This window comes from Nansenia antarctica, assembly GCF_963989245.1.
Source record: "Nansenia antarctica genome assembly, chromosome: 1".
NCBI lineage: Eukaryota > Metazoa > Chordata > Actinopteri > Argentiniformes > Microstomatidae > Nansenia > Nansenia antarctica.
This window is the reverse complement of record NC_137674.1, coordinates 14,894,179-14,908,988: the sequence shown is the minus strand read 5'-3', so window position 1 is coordinate 14,908,988 and position 14,810 is coordinate 14,894,179. Positions and strand designations below refer to the sequence as shown.

Below are 14,810 nucleotides of genomic sequence, written 5' to 3'. Positions count from 1 at the left end.
TCAACGACAATAGTCCTCCGCCTCCTCGCTCTCTGTTCTGAGCACCACGTGGGTATCACAAACACCAGACTCCAGCTCAAGGATGAATACCTAAGACCTCTTTAACTATGCTACCCTATGCTATCCACCCTACAGCAGCCTCTATTCCCACAGGTGTTGAGAGGTGAGCTCATGCCTTCCTCATCCACCCACCTAGCCCTCAGCCCTCACCCCCAACCCAGACCCAACGTGTCATCCCCAGCAGCTTGCAACACATGCTGCTCTGCCTCTCACGAACAGGGAGGGAAATGAGTGAGGTTTCTGAGTGTATGGCAGGTAGGGTGTATTAGTCATGGCAGATATGATTACAGTGACTCATGTTTGAGATGGGAAAAGTGACTTTGTGCTTCCATGGGTGGGTGAGACACACTCTGCTGGGGTTTCCTCAGAGAGAGAGAAAAGGAGAGAGAGAGAGAGAGAGAGAGAGAGAGAGAGAGAGAAACAGAGAGACAGAGAGAGAGAGAAAGAGAGAGAGAGAGACAGAGAGAGAAAGAAACAGAGAGAGAGACAGAGAGAGAGAGAGAAACAGAGACAGAGACAGAGACAGAGAGAGAGAGAGAGACAAACAGACAGACAGAGAGAGAGAGAGAGAGAGAGAGAGAGAGAGAGAGAGAGACAAACAGACAGAGAGAGAGAGAGAGAGAATTGGTAGATGTGTTGCAGGCTCCCTCCTCCCTCCAAGGCACAGTTCAATCACAATTGAAAAAGAAGAAAGTTGAGAAACTAAGAGTCATCACACATCTGGCTCAATGACACACTCCCAAAACGTGCCACACACACTTATACACACGCACACATGATCACAAACATAAACTCACTCACTCACTCAATGTGTCTAGCACTCATGTTGTACTAGTACCTTTCAAAGAGTCAGGACACTGGAGACCGTAAGGGGGACCAATTGAGAGACTGGCAGAGATACAGGCAGTTTACAACTGGGACATATGGTAAAATACTTTACCATAGGTGGCAGGGTAAAGGTCCCCAATTAGGGGAAGGTCTTTTTTTAATTATTTTTTTTATTTTTTTATTATGAAAGTGCAGATTGTAAGTACTATACAACGAAATGCAGTTTAGCATCCAACCAAACGTGCAAATAGTGATATATGGGCGTAATATAAATAGAACGAGAATGGTAGTGATAGATAACTATGAACAGTATGTGCAGAGGTAGTATTGTAAACATCAGTATAGTTTAGAGGTATATAGAGTTATGGGCTATATACATTTATGAGCTATGAGCTATCCAATTCACAAATTACAAGTATTTAGTGATCCTAAAACTGTTGTTTGTTATGTTGAGAGGGCTCTTCAACACTTCAACACAGAAAACAATTATATGTTCTTTAAAAGTAGCTTTTTGGTCATTTGCGTGACTTGAGAATTGCCGACTTGCGTTTTCACCAGACCGTGTCACAAGAATAGCGCTGGATTGAACATAGAGACTCCAGCAAAAGTATTACATACATCTAGATTCTAGAGCTTAGTTGCCTCAACAGTTTATACTATTAATGTCAGCGAATACCGTTACACCTCCCAGCTGACTGACTAGATGTAGTGAATACCGTAACACCTCCCAGCTAACTGACTAGATGTAGGTTTGAGTAGGAGCAGCGGTCTCATGTTGACTTCTGAAAGCTAGCGCCTTTAGAAACAAAGGCGGTGATATAGAACCACCTGTGCTAACCGTCTCTGCTTCTGTTTAATTTAATACTCTCATTCTGTCTTTCTTTCTCTTTTGTAAATGAAGTAAAAACAAAAAGAAAGGCACATCATTTTCATCTTGGCCCCCTCAGGCATGACCAGAGGCATTCCTCCAACTTTTCCTGTCTAGATCAGGTTCTCTCCTGCAGCTCACTCGCATATATGCACATGCAAACACTCACAGACACATACATACACATTATACACACACACACCCACACCCACACACACATTTTTTCAGCACTAAATCACCAAATCCCCACTTCCCTATGTAAACCAAATACAGGAGCAGTCTAGCTAGCTAACACCTCCAGTATTGCCCGATCTCAATCCAGACTCCTTCAAGTGCCCTTTCATCTTTCCAGAATCATTAACAGACATTATCAACACATCACATTCTGAAAAGCTAACATGGGATTCTATGACGTCACCCATTGAGGTTTAGGGTTAGAGTCAGGGTCAGAGGCCTTTCCAAGATCAAACATTGATCTGACGTATAACCGTTTTTACATTGGAAGCATGTGACTGCACAATGACATTTGACTCTTTTTCGACTTTCAACTACTTGGTCAGTAACATTTAGCAATACCATTTCACCCTGGTAAGTGATGCATAGTGATAGCCATTACAGCAACATTAACCTGTCTGCGATGACTAATGTGTTTGACTAAAATGATATATCTGATCAACCTTACAACTGTGCTCTGCCATTGAGCTCCCCTCCTATCATTTGTGACACAGTCTGATCATTTGGTCCACATGTCGGCAACCAATCAAAATGTTCAGACTTTTCTTTTGAAACACGGAACTACGTTTCAACGTTGTTGAGAATCACAACACAAACTCGCTAGTCAAGCCAAAATACTGCAACAACACTATGGATTGGGTGAGTAATCCCCCCACTGCTACCTAGTTAACTATAACACTACTTTACATTGTTAGCAGGCTCACAAAACAAGCTGTGTTAGTTGACTAGCGATGTGTCGTTGATTTTCAACAACCTGGAAATGTATTCAAGTTTTTCGAAAGAAAAGTCTGATCATTACATCAGATCCCGACATGAGGACCAAAGCATTAGAATGTGACACATTTTGTGTCTGTAGCTGTTTCCTTCAAAGAGCAGCTCTGCCATGAGAGGAGAGTTACAAACAGGTCTCATTGTGTGAGAATCACTGTGGGAATCTGACCAATGAAATCGGACTCTTATCACTTTAAGGGTCAGGGGGCTTCAGTGAGATTGGTCATTGGCAGGGTTTCACGTTGAGTAGTCCGTCTAGGTTTCATATCAATAAATTCGATTTTGTCCAAATATATTTGCGTAATAGCCTAAAATTAAACCTTTCTTTCTCAGTCTCTCTCCTTGCTGCTTTTGCATATCTAACTGATCTAATTAGGAATGATTGACCTCAAGATTATTATTATTTTTCAACATATCAGATCACATGTTCCTCTGCTCCTGTGAGTGATGGGGGGGAATAGTGGCTCTCTATGAGAAATAAATCCCGACTGGAAATTGAGAGCAGCTTTCGAGGACACAGATCTGGTAGCAATTACACCCTGCCCGAGCAGCGCATTAAAACCTCAGACGTTTTACAACGTACGCACGTAAAACACAGCACATCAAATGTATTCATTAACGTTTTAAATATCATTCATCGATATCAGGGCTAGGCCCATCCGGTGCCAACATTTCTTGGGACACAATGCGAGGGCAATTTTGGACACTTCTCTCGACACGCTGCCCCCTTTTTCACGTGAAAAAGGAGATTTATTCGATGTCTGCATTCACTTCGATTCGTCTTGACAAGGCGAGGGGGGCCTTTGCGCAGTGTCCAATGCGATTGCACATTTCCAGCAGTCTACTGTAGTGACAGGCAAAACAAACCGATCGCCAACCGCAGCGGGAGTTAGCAGCATTTGAACTAGAGTAGTGGATGAAAATGCTCTAGGTGATCCTACCCTATCACAGTGATGGATGGTGATAATGGCACTGTACACTGGGTAAACACCTATAACACAGCAGGGGTGGGTGGTGGGGGAGGTGGGGGGGTTCATATGACACTAATTGCTGTGGTGGGTTGGCTGGGGTTCTCACCACAGACAGGGACACCAGCAGAGAGTGCATGTATGATTATCCACAGATGAGACCTCGGACCAACTCGGCCTTTGTTTGACAGTTAGCAGCATTTTTGACTCCACTACCTATAAAACTGGAAGGAGTGTGAAACTAAAACAGATTGGAAGAGATGTGATGAATTAAAACAGCCTTTTCCAAAGCAGCATAAAGCCAAAAAACAGTGGGAGTGGGGGGGAGGGGGGTCGGTAGGGGGGGTTTCAAACACATGGCTGGAGAGGATACTCACTGTTGCTGGACGTGTTGGGGGCGGACGAGGTGGGGGGACTGCTTCACCGTCAGTCTCATCTGGGCCATGTTGTTGACCTGGACAGGGACAGGGGCGTAACCCTGAGGGGCCACCTGCTGGGGGATGGGTCGCTGGGGGACTATGTTGTGTCCGTTGGTGTGTCCGTTGGTGTGTCCATTCCCAGGTAGTCCTGGGTAGGAGGTGGTGGGCCCTGTCTTCTGTTCACATGCCTTACCCTTGGAGCCTGGCTTGCAGACACAGAGCTGGGGCCTGAGGCACATTCCTCCATTCTGGCACTGGGGTAGGCAGTTGGCTGCAGCACAAAGTACACGGAGAGAGAGAGAGAGAGAGAGAGAGAGAGAGAGAGAGAGAGAGAGAGAGAGAGAGAGAGAGAGAGAGAGAAAAAGAGTGAAAAAAGGAGAATGAGAAAGGGAATGAGAAAGAGCAATGTGCACAAAGTGTAAACACTAACATTAGCACAACACACATACACACACACACACACGCACACACACACACACACACACAGGACCAAAACCAGACACAATACCAATACACACACACACAACACACACACACACACACACACACACACACACACACACACACACACACACACAGAGGACCAAAACCAGACACAATGTCCAATGTTAAATGCCACTTGTATGACGTCATCTAAGGGAGCCCTCTGGTAGCCATTTCCATTCATTTATTGAGGAAACTGAGTTCATGAAGGTGCCATACAGTCATTACTCAGACGTACAGCAACAATGGGAAAAAGGTACGGCCCCATGAATCAGAGTATTAGTAAATATGAAACACATTCGAATGCAAACAATGGGCATACCGTCCCCCAACAGACACAGAGACAGGGCAGGAAAAAACTCTAAAAGGGACAATGGACCTATCGCTAAGCCACGCCAAACTCAGGCAAACAAACATCGCTTCACTGACAGTGACTGAATGACATTCAATGACTTACAATGGCGGGAGTTGGCAAATTTCTGATTTCTGATTTACCACAGCAAGTAATAGACTTTAAATGTTTTTTTAAAGATGACAAGAATATTTTGTCTAGAAGCTTTTCACCATCAGATATTAGCGAGCTGTTTGTCCGAGTTTTCTGCCTGTAGTGACTTTTGCTGTGATAGGATTGGACAATTTCTATTTTGGGGCGTGGCTTAGCGATAGGTCCATTCCCTATAACAGTCATCTTCTGAGAAACCAAAAACCTGTCTTCACAGTTGTTATAAACAGCCAATGTCAATACCACCTCCATGGTTCCCCCCAGTCCCCTCACTGCAAACGTACCCCCCCCCCCCCCCATCCTTAACACTGAGAGGTTGACAGTCCTCTACTCAAGCTCAGGGCCCTGCAATCAATCACTGGAGTCCTGGCTGAACGCCATGACATCATGTGTGTGGGCTGAGGCATCAGAGAGAGGGACTCTGAGTCCCTCTCAACGTCCCAGCGTTGTTGAGTTGTTACAGGCAGGTAGCCTGTAATTACCTCCATTCTCTGAAGGCACGGGTCATTTTTCAACTACAAAGCCTGCCTCCCAGCACATACACACACACACACACACACACACTAACAGACAGACACACACACACCCACCCACACACAGACAGACAGACACACACACACAGAGAACCAGTCGTGCATAGGCTCAGAATGGATGTAGGCTCAGCCAGAAAGACGCAGTAGACAAAGACATGCACGCACACACACACACACACACACACACACACACACACACACACACACGCTGTAGGTAATCCAATCACAACATAACTCAAACTGTTCAGCAGAGTGCAGGTGTGTGTGTGTGTGTGTGTGCGTGTGTGTGTGTGTGTGCGTGCATGCGTGTCTGTGTGTGTGTGTGGGGGGGGGGGGGAGGGTTGTGTCTCTCCCAGGGTTGCCCAGGGGTCCCAGAGGGTCTCACCCCCTGACCCCCGACCCCCCATCCAGCATCATGGGGCGATGACATCATAGATGACATCACTCCAGTTTTTTTCCTCCCTCTTTGTTGAGTTATGTTTTGGTTTCAACATACCCCCATACTATACTTTTCCACTCTGCTTCTTTTTTTCTTTTCTTTTTTACTTCTTTTCCGACTAGCGTAAATAGTTGTCTTTATTCCCCCTGCACCTTTGCTGGACATGAGAAGGGGGTAGCCATCTGTTTTAGTCCTCTCTCTCTCTCACTCTCTCTCTCTCTCTCAAGGCAGGCTGCACAAGAGCATTGTTCTGGGACAAGGGCACGGTGTAAGTGATGCCTGGTTCAAGTGTTAGCTGAGGAAGGGAAATAACTCCCTCACGGTGAGGTACATCCCTGCTTTGATGACTAACTACACCTCGGTTGACTCACAGGGCGCTTGGCAGAAGACTAGGAGAGTTGAACTAGTGAGCCTATGAGCATGTATGTATGTGTACCTACGTACACCATGACTTGATTTGTGTTGCAGCTTTGATACTAAAGGGTCGGGGGAAAGTGGTCATATGTCAGGGGCCGTTGAGTAAATAAAGGCCTAGAATATAGAAGTGGGGCTTTAGTCATTCTGGCTTTGGAGTACTATCGCTCTGTTCGGCATACAGTCATGTGAAAAAGATGGGACACCCCCATGAAAGCTGTTGTCTTTTTCAACATATTTCAACATATCGACATTTGATGTACATTTTAACAATATTGAGAGATGGGATAATATAACTAAGCAAACAAAACGAAAAAAAAAAAGTGATTTTCTTGTGAGGAAAAAGTTAGGATACCCCGACATGTATTACTACTTAAAATGCCTAAAATCAGAATCAAGTGCACCACATCAGGTGGGAAGAAGCCTCGACTGTCAAAAAATAAACAAACTGCCCTTCTTAACTTTGCAGAGACAATCTGGACATGCCTGAAGGTTTCTGGAAGTCCAAAATTAAGCTTTTTGGTCACAAGCAAATCCACTATGTTTGGCGAAAACCCAACACTGCCTACCACCAAAAGAACCATAACAGTCAATCGTGGTGGTGGGAATGTCATAATCTGGGGCTGCTTTTCCTCCTCTGGACCTGGCTGACTCCACATCATTAAGGGAACCATGACTTTTGAGGTATACCAGGAGATTTTTTTAACAGAACTTCAAGCCATCAGTCAAGGAGCTAAAGCTGGGCTGAAAATGGGACTTTCAACAAGACAACAACGCAAAGCATTCAAACAAATTCTGTTTTGGATTGGCGAAGTCAAATTCTGACCTAAATCCAATTGAGATGCTGTGGCAGGACCTGAAGCGGGCAGTTCATGCCAGACACCCCTCAAACCTCACTCAATTGGCTCACTTCTGTAAGGAGGAGTGGGCAAAAATATCTCAAAACAGTTTTTCTATTACACGCATGATTCCCTCTAAACCAACATATGGAATTGGTAAATATAAACCTGTTATGTCAGATAAAAAAGACATTAAAAATTGATTTCACGGTAAAAACAAAAACAAATCTATGATTGCACAAGGGGTTCACATACTTTCAAGCTGCACTGTATGTGGACAGCTCACTGTGGATTTGAAACCCAAAACCTGTTAGGCTGTTCTAATAACAGCGGAATACTTTGGGAATTACTGAATACTTGTTATCAAGAGTTTCTCCCAGGCCTGTTTGACCAATAAACATAAATTATGTTTAATAAGTCCACCATCTGATATCTCTTAATTATTGACCACTTCAAGAGGTCCTTCAATACAAGACCAAGGAAAACCGTGTGAAGACACAACATCAGAAGTATGGAGAATAGGAATATACAATAGATAGTCACTTGCAGCATACGGCCAGAGCAGACATCTTTCATTGAGAGGCAGCAGCCCACTCAATAAGGCAGAGATATGGTAATGTTATGTAATGTGCCATTAGCTTTACAACCTGCATATTTACTCTGTGATAACCACACACACTCATTCTTCTTTTGCCTGGCCTGCACAAGCTACTACTACTACTACTACTACTACTACTACTACTACTACTACTACTACTACTACTACTACTACTACTACTACTACTACTACTACTAGGTCGTCCTCGGACGAGCCCTCCATCGACGCTTCCAGTCATCCCGATCATCCATACATCTGGCTAGCTCGCCGGTACTTTCCGCTCCTGCATCTTTCTTGAATACGTCCACGTATGTTAGTGTGGGACGTGTGATCGATGCCCGTGTGTTGGCTCCCACAGAACCAGTTTGCTGGCTGACAGCTCCTGGTGTCTCTGGCAGTGACCTGCCAGCCTCATTCTCCTGACTGCTATTTTTTCACATATCCTTGGTGACCCCCCATACAGATGCTTGTTGGTAACATGCTCGCTCTTGTCGATGTTAAGTACTGCAGCACGCAGCATTCTGGTGTAGCACCCATCTAGGGACTTCTGCAGGGTAGGTTTCAGGGTCCAGCATTCACAGCCGTATAGGAGAACAGACTCTACCGTTGCATAGAAGTGTTTGATTTGTTGTGGCAATGGGAATGAAGAATAAATTAGTTTCTTGATCTATTCCTTTCTCACACAGTTACGGCCAGTTCAGACGGAAAATCTGTGACGAGACGAGACCGTTTTAGAACGTCTCCGAGAAAAACTCGGCAACTACCGACGTTATAAAACTGGGCAGTTCAAACTGCCTACAAAAGAGTCCGACCTTTACATATACGTACATAGGACAGAGACGGAGCGCTTGGCTGACTTTACACTGCCTCAGCTAGTTTGGGCCTTAATACCCAATGGCCACTTCTATACATTATTACTCATTATTATGTTAATCACTGTCGTTAACATAGAGGGGCTGCTTCACACCGAAGTCTGTTGCTGTGCGTTAATGGGAAGCATTGTAAAGGTTTCTCCAAAGAGCCTGACATCGTGGTTCACCGGACATGTGGAAAGCCAAGTGGATTAAGACATTCCTGTTTCTGTGGCATTGTGCCCTCAGTACTCGGTCCTCGCCCCACTTAACCGCTGCTCCACGTACGGGCCATACTGGATGAATGAGAAACCCCAGCAGTTCTCCTAAACCGACAGACTCATCATAAACGTCCTCCATTGCTCTTGTCGTACATTTCCTATGTCAAAGAATGGACAGATTTGCTAATCTCTCTGATAAGAATTATCCCCCCCCCCCCCCCCCCTCCTTCTATACTTCTCTAGCTTTAGGAAAGGAAAGGGTTGAGGCGTGCTCGTCTGGTCTTGGCAAGAGGCTGCGATCGCAGAGAAATGCAAAGTATGCATGTGCAGCACGAGCAGACCCAGAGACTAAACACATACCTGAAGGCCCAGAGTAACCAATGAAATCCAACAAGAGAAATGTAAAGTAACCAAAGGTCTACAGCGTGGGGGATACGGGGGTCTGCTAAAGGGGACTCCTGATAAGACCACAAAGACTAACACAACTAACTTTACATCGACACCAGCTTGGCTTAAGTGTTGACTGACAATATTTCTGTCTATTTAGGCCCGGGACTTTTTTTGGGCTTGGTGAGTGCTAATCTTAGAACTAGTGGCTGAAATTAGAGAGCATGTTTAAGTACAGTTCGTTTTATTTCCCCAGCAAATTGGACTAGCCCTGGGGAAGATCTGGAGCATCCTTGATTTACCCTAAAGCCTTAAGAGGAGCAGAAGAAGCACAAAGACACCATTGTAAGCCGATCCTATCCTATCCACATTGTTTGCTGGCTGCCACGTGTGTTTTCATCGTCCTGTGCTGTCTTCAAATGACACGCAAGGAAAAGAAAGAGGGTGGCTGGGGGTACAAGAAATCTTGAATATACCATTTACAGTTGAACCTGTCACATTCTCCTAATTTTTAGGGAGTTTCAAGTAGCAGACACTTTTTGGAGAGACCCTTCGTGAAAAATGCAGCGAAAGCCGAAGTGAAATATTTTCATGTTCTGTTTTGTCTGGCCCGCTCGGCCTGTTTTCGGGTTGAGCTCAGTGGAGGGAGAAATGGGCTGGGCAGGTTTTCAAAGCATGTGATTACCATGAAGTTCCACACATTGTGCATAGCTCCTCTGTGCTCCAATAAAAACCCTATTGTGACTGAGCCTGACCCGGAGGACGGTGGTGGCTGAGGCCACCCCAGGGAACCTGGGCTTCAAACACTCTCTTCAATCTCTCCATCTTTCATTTCTTTCACACCTGTATTTTTAAAAATGTTAATTGAGCTTGAATCAACGTGGTAATGGTGGTGTATTGTGTGTTGTGGAAGACGTCAAGGTTCTATAAGTGGGACATAGTATTAGTACCATCACTATGTGTACAACTGTTCAGGTATGCAGGCTATTATACAGTAGCTATTAGGGTTGATTCACAGCCTATACATAACAACAGGCAGAATTCTCTCTTTGTAAAGGCTGATTTTCCATTACTTTGAGATGACCTCAAGTAAACTCAGGACTGAGACTACAGAGCACTATTCTTGCTCTGAAAATGCAATAATCTGAAGTCTTTTGACAACCTCCACTGTGACTAGAATAAATAAATACTTGAAATGTTTTCTCCTCATCTCTATTAAATTACAGTCCATTAGGTGGAGGGGAGTTTTGGGTATCTGCATCACATGCTTGTAACCTTGGACGCCACAAACAAAAGAGCTAAAAAGGGCAAACCAAGGTCCGCAAATGTTTTAACCATCACTTACATCACAACGTCAACGCCAGCATCATGATTTAAAAAAAAAGCAGGTAACACCATCTAATCTAATCTAATCTAATCTAATCTAATTACCGTACACTGAAATGGTGTTACCTGCATTTTGGGCATAAAAAGGTTCCCCTTAAAACAGGATCATGTTTCTGTTCTCTTTCATTTTTTGTTCTTTTTGTTCAGCTTTATATGTATCGTGTGCAGCTTTGCATGGAAAATATCCAAGCTTACAGTGATATCCTGGTGGTAATGTGTGATAAGAATTTTTATAGCTCCTGCTAGCCACGTTAAAACACTGTGCATGGTGGGAGGTTGGGGAGGGGTTGGTGTGACTGACAACTTCAAAGAGCACTTTGTGCAGCAGCTACTAGCAGGCGACGTGTAAGGTGTTGCCTGAACAAACAAGATTCAGTTCTATTAAGAAACCCTTTTGTTAGCACTTTATGTGAGATAGGGTGTGCAGTAGATGTGTGTGAGGGCGTGGAGTGTGTGCGTGTGTGTGTGTGTGTGTGTGTGTGTGTGTGTGTGTGTGTGTGTCTGTGTGTGTGCGTGTTGTGTGTGGGGCCGGAAGTAATATTATCATATTTGTTCATGCAATATATTTGTTTACACTAATTATACTAATACACTAATTCATCAATCATAGTTGCATTGTTCATCACATTTATCAGGGTTGTCTACAGCAGTTCTATAGATTAACAATAGAAGCCCCGGGCCCTCTGACTACGTACCCAGAGTGACATCTGGAGACCTCTACTTGTTGACATTAGTGTAACAGCGTAATCACTGAATAAGCACAAGATAATGAACTGGTTGTGTTGTTTAGTCAGAACATTAGAATCATTAGAATATCACATTTAGTATTTTAAAGAACTTACATATTGAATATAATATACTGACAGACTTAATTGGTGTAACTGTACATAGCCTACTGTGAAACAAATGTGCCAATGCTTGAAATTGAAGCAATAATGGCATGTAATGAAATATAATTAAACATATTTGCAAGTAATTTGCTTAAGTAAAAAAAAAAGTGGACACAACATTGCTTATGTTTTCAGTGGGAATGTGCTCTGCTCAAATGCGTCAGTAAAGCACTTGGACAAATCTGTCTTCTCTCATGGTCCACGATGCAAAACAAATATTGATGTTGTCTCCTAGTTTAACTATGGCATGAGTAAACTTGTAATAAGCATAGTTTAATTATGGCACGAGTAAGCATGTCTGTTCTTCGCAGACTGGGTGCACATTGTGTAGACTTCTATTGACATGTAATCGCTTTGATCATGCAAATAACTGTTGTTGTATGTCCATTGTTATCGACATCACCGGCATTCATGCAGACACATACTGTGGCCTACATACACACACAGGACATATTCTAGGTTGTTCATTGAAAACAAGGGCTAAATAGACAGAGAAAAACTGCTTTTGGACATCAGGGTGTCTCTTCTTCGGAGGCTTGGTGTGCCCATTGATCATGCAAATAACTGATTTGTCTTTCTGTCAGTGTGTACAACCCGTCATGGTTGAAATGGGTTAAGCTATTCATACCTGTTCCATTCACCATGATGAGTAAAAGCCACAGTGACTTTTGGGAGCAGGTGTTAATCGTACCTCAGGACGTTACTTAGTAGATGTTGGCTAAAAGCTGTGGTCGTCATGACAACGCTTCCAGATTTGTATCTGGGTGTGATTTTAAAACTGTAACAACAGTGTTGTGTTAAAAACAGAAAGGTCAGTGCAGGAGGGGTCCATGGGTTTTACAACAGCAGAGTTATTTTATCATTGTGTCATATCACATGTATGGACATCTGTTTGGGACAACCAGTGTTAATAGCAATCAGAGTGAAAACCTCCACACAGTGCCTCCCCCATGTTGTACAAGAGCAATGAAAACCGGATGACCAGAGAATGAGCTTAACAAATAAAGGCATTTTAAGAACGCACTCCTTTTCCCTGAAAGAACAACTTGTGTTAAATTGAGTTATTTAGACTGAAATAACGATGTCTTCAATGTCTCTAAAGCTCTAACAATTAAGTAACAATTCATCTTTGATGACAGTCTCCCTAATTCCAGCATCGGGCCAGGGAGTAGGAGGACTGTGATCTAATGGGCCAATCAAAGCCATGGGCACTGAAGGAATGTCCACGATTGGTTCTCCTCCAGAGACCTTGCACAGCGTTTCCTATGTCCATGTAAACAAGAGCCTTCCGCATGGTGACTGCCTGCTACCATCCCCCCCCATAACACCCCACCCGCAGCACAATTAATGACCCATGACCAGCTAAACACTGAGCCATCAACACATACCGGTATTCGCACACAAACACTGACTCACACACAGACACATACTGTATATATATATATACACACACACAGACACACAGACACACACACGCCATGGAAAACAACACAGAAACAGTTCATCCACAGTATCCCAGTCCAAGCTTGTTGGGGCCTGTTACACGTATGAACCAGGGGTCCCAGATAAACCCTGTCATGCCAGGCATCCCCAGGAGGTCCACCAGACTTGGTGCGGAGAGAGAGTGTCTGTCTCTTACATAACAAGTTGGCACGGCCTCATGGTCGAATAAAGAAAGCGATCCGGCTGGCGGGGGGTTGAGCCAAGAGGTATAATACACTCCAAACCTGTTTCTCTTTCTGCCAGTCCCCCCACCCCCCCAAACACACACACACACACGCACACACACACACACACACACACACACACACCCAGCCAGTCAGTCCTATGCAATAACAGTGTTCTCATGAGTCGGCAACTGCACGGCCCCCTAACACTGACAGTCCCGTCATTGTTCCCAGGTGGGCAGAGCCCACTGCCAGCAGCAATGCCATTTTTATTTATAAAGAGAAGCATAGAAGCGTGCTGTTCTCCAATCTGTCACTATGAATCATCCGAAGGCGCCTTCAGAACATGCCTAAGGTACATGTGTTTGTATGTTTGGGTGAGGTTCCAAGTAGAGTAGGGGAGGAAGGGGGGTACAGTGGCTGGCTTATAGCTGGTATGATGCTGGGACTCTGGCACGTAGGCCACATTGAACAACAGCAGGTATTCCATACATTTTCCAAGCGAATAATGAGGTACAAGGTGCTAAATCAAGAGAAAACCATGGAGGATATATGCTGTGAATCCAGGGGGCTGTCATTGTGAATTTGAAGGAACATTTCGGAAGGCATTTTCTTAAGGCAGTTCGCCCGCTTGTTGTGGCGGCCGGTACAATAGAGTAGTGTGCAATACTCACGCTTGGTGCAGCGCTGCGATCCAGAGGCCTGACTCCATCCGTGACAGCACTGCCCTCCACAGACGTTCACCCTGCAAATACATCCAGAAAAGAGAAGAGAGACGCGGTCACACACACACACACATACGCGCACAGGCTCACACATAGGCACACATACGCGCACACATACAGGCACACATACGTGCACACACGCACACACATAGACACACGCACACACACACACACACACACGCTCACACATACACACATACATGCACACATACGCACACACACACTCACACTCACACTCACACTCACACTCACACTCACACTTCTACCCTCTTGTCCCCTCAAGCCTGGGATGATCCAGTAAATAGTGAAGCTAGTTCTGGTATGTGGAGTTTCCTTTCCTGGGAGGTGAAGTTCAGCCCCCCCGGCCACAGCTGACAGTGTGGGAACCTCCTCGCTAATCACACTTCTGTGACTACAGTACAGCAGTGGGGCAGTTGGGGCTCTGCAAACTGAGATCATGCTCCTGAACTAGGAAAGATGCAGACCATTTCTTTCTTCTTCTTCTTCTTCTTCTTTGAGGACACTTATTCATCATTTTTTAACAGCTTTCCAGAGTTACTGGTACCAACTTTGTTTATGAGAGACTACAACTAGATGCTTGGGACTGAGACACTGAACATCAAAGCTCATTAAATGCCCCAGAAGTGTTGTGGCGTGATGATGATGTGTTGACATTTTTTGTCAATAAGCTCATCTAAGCAATCATGCTCAAATAACATAAATATAT

The 14,810-nt window shown here is 44.5% G+C and overlaps 1 protein-coding gene across 1 annotated transcript in view; it reads right to left on the bottom strand.

Annotated features, from left to right (window-relative positions):
* The window catches only part of ltbp1 (latent transforming growth factor beta binding protein 1), a gene marked incomplete at its 3' end in the record, with an annotated part of 108,552 nt that overhangs the window by 93,314 nt on the left and 428 nt on the right, over positions 1-14,810 (bottom strand). Inside the window, 2 exon segments of the mRNA XM_080532233.1 lie at positions 4,107-4,419; positions 14,033-14,103. Of these exon segments, the coding sequence (XP_080388359.1) occupies positions 4,107-4,419; positions 14,033-14,103 (384 nt within the window).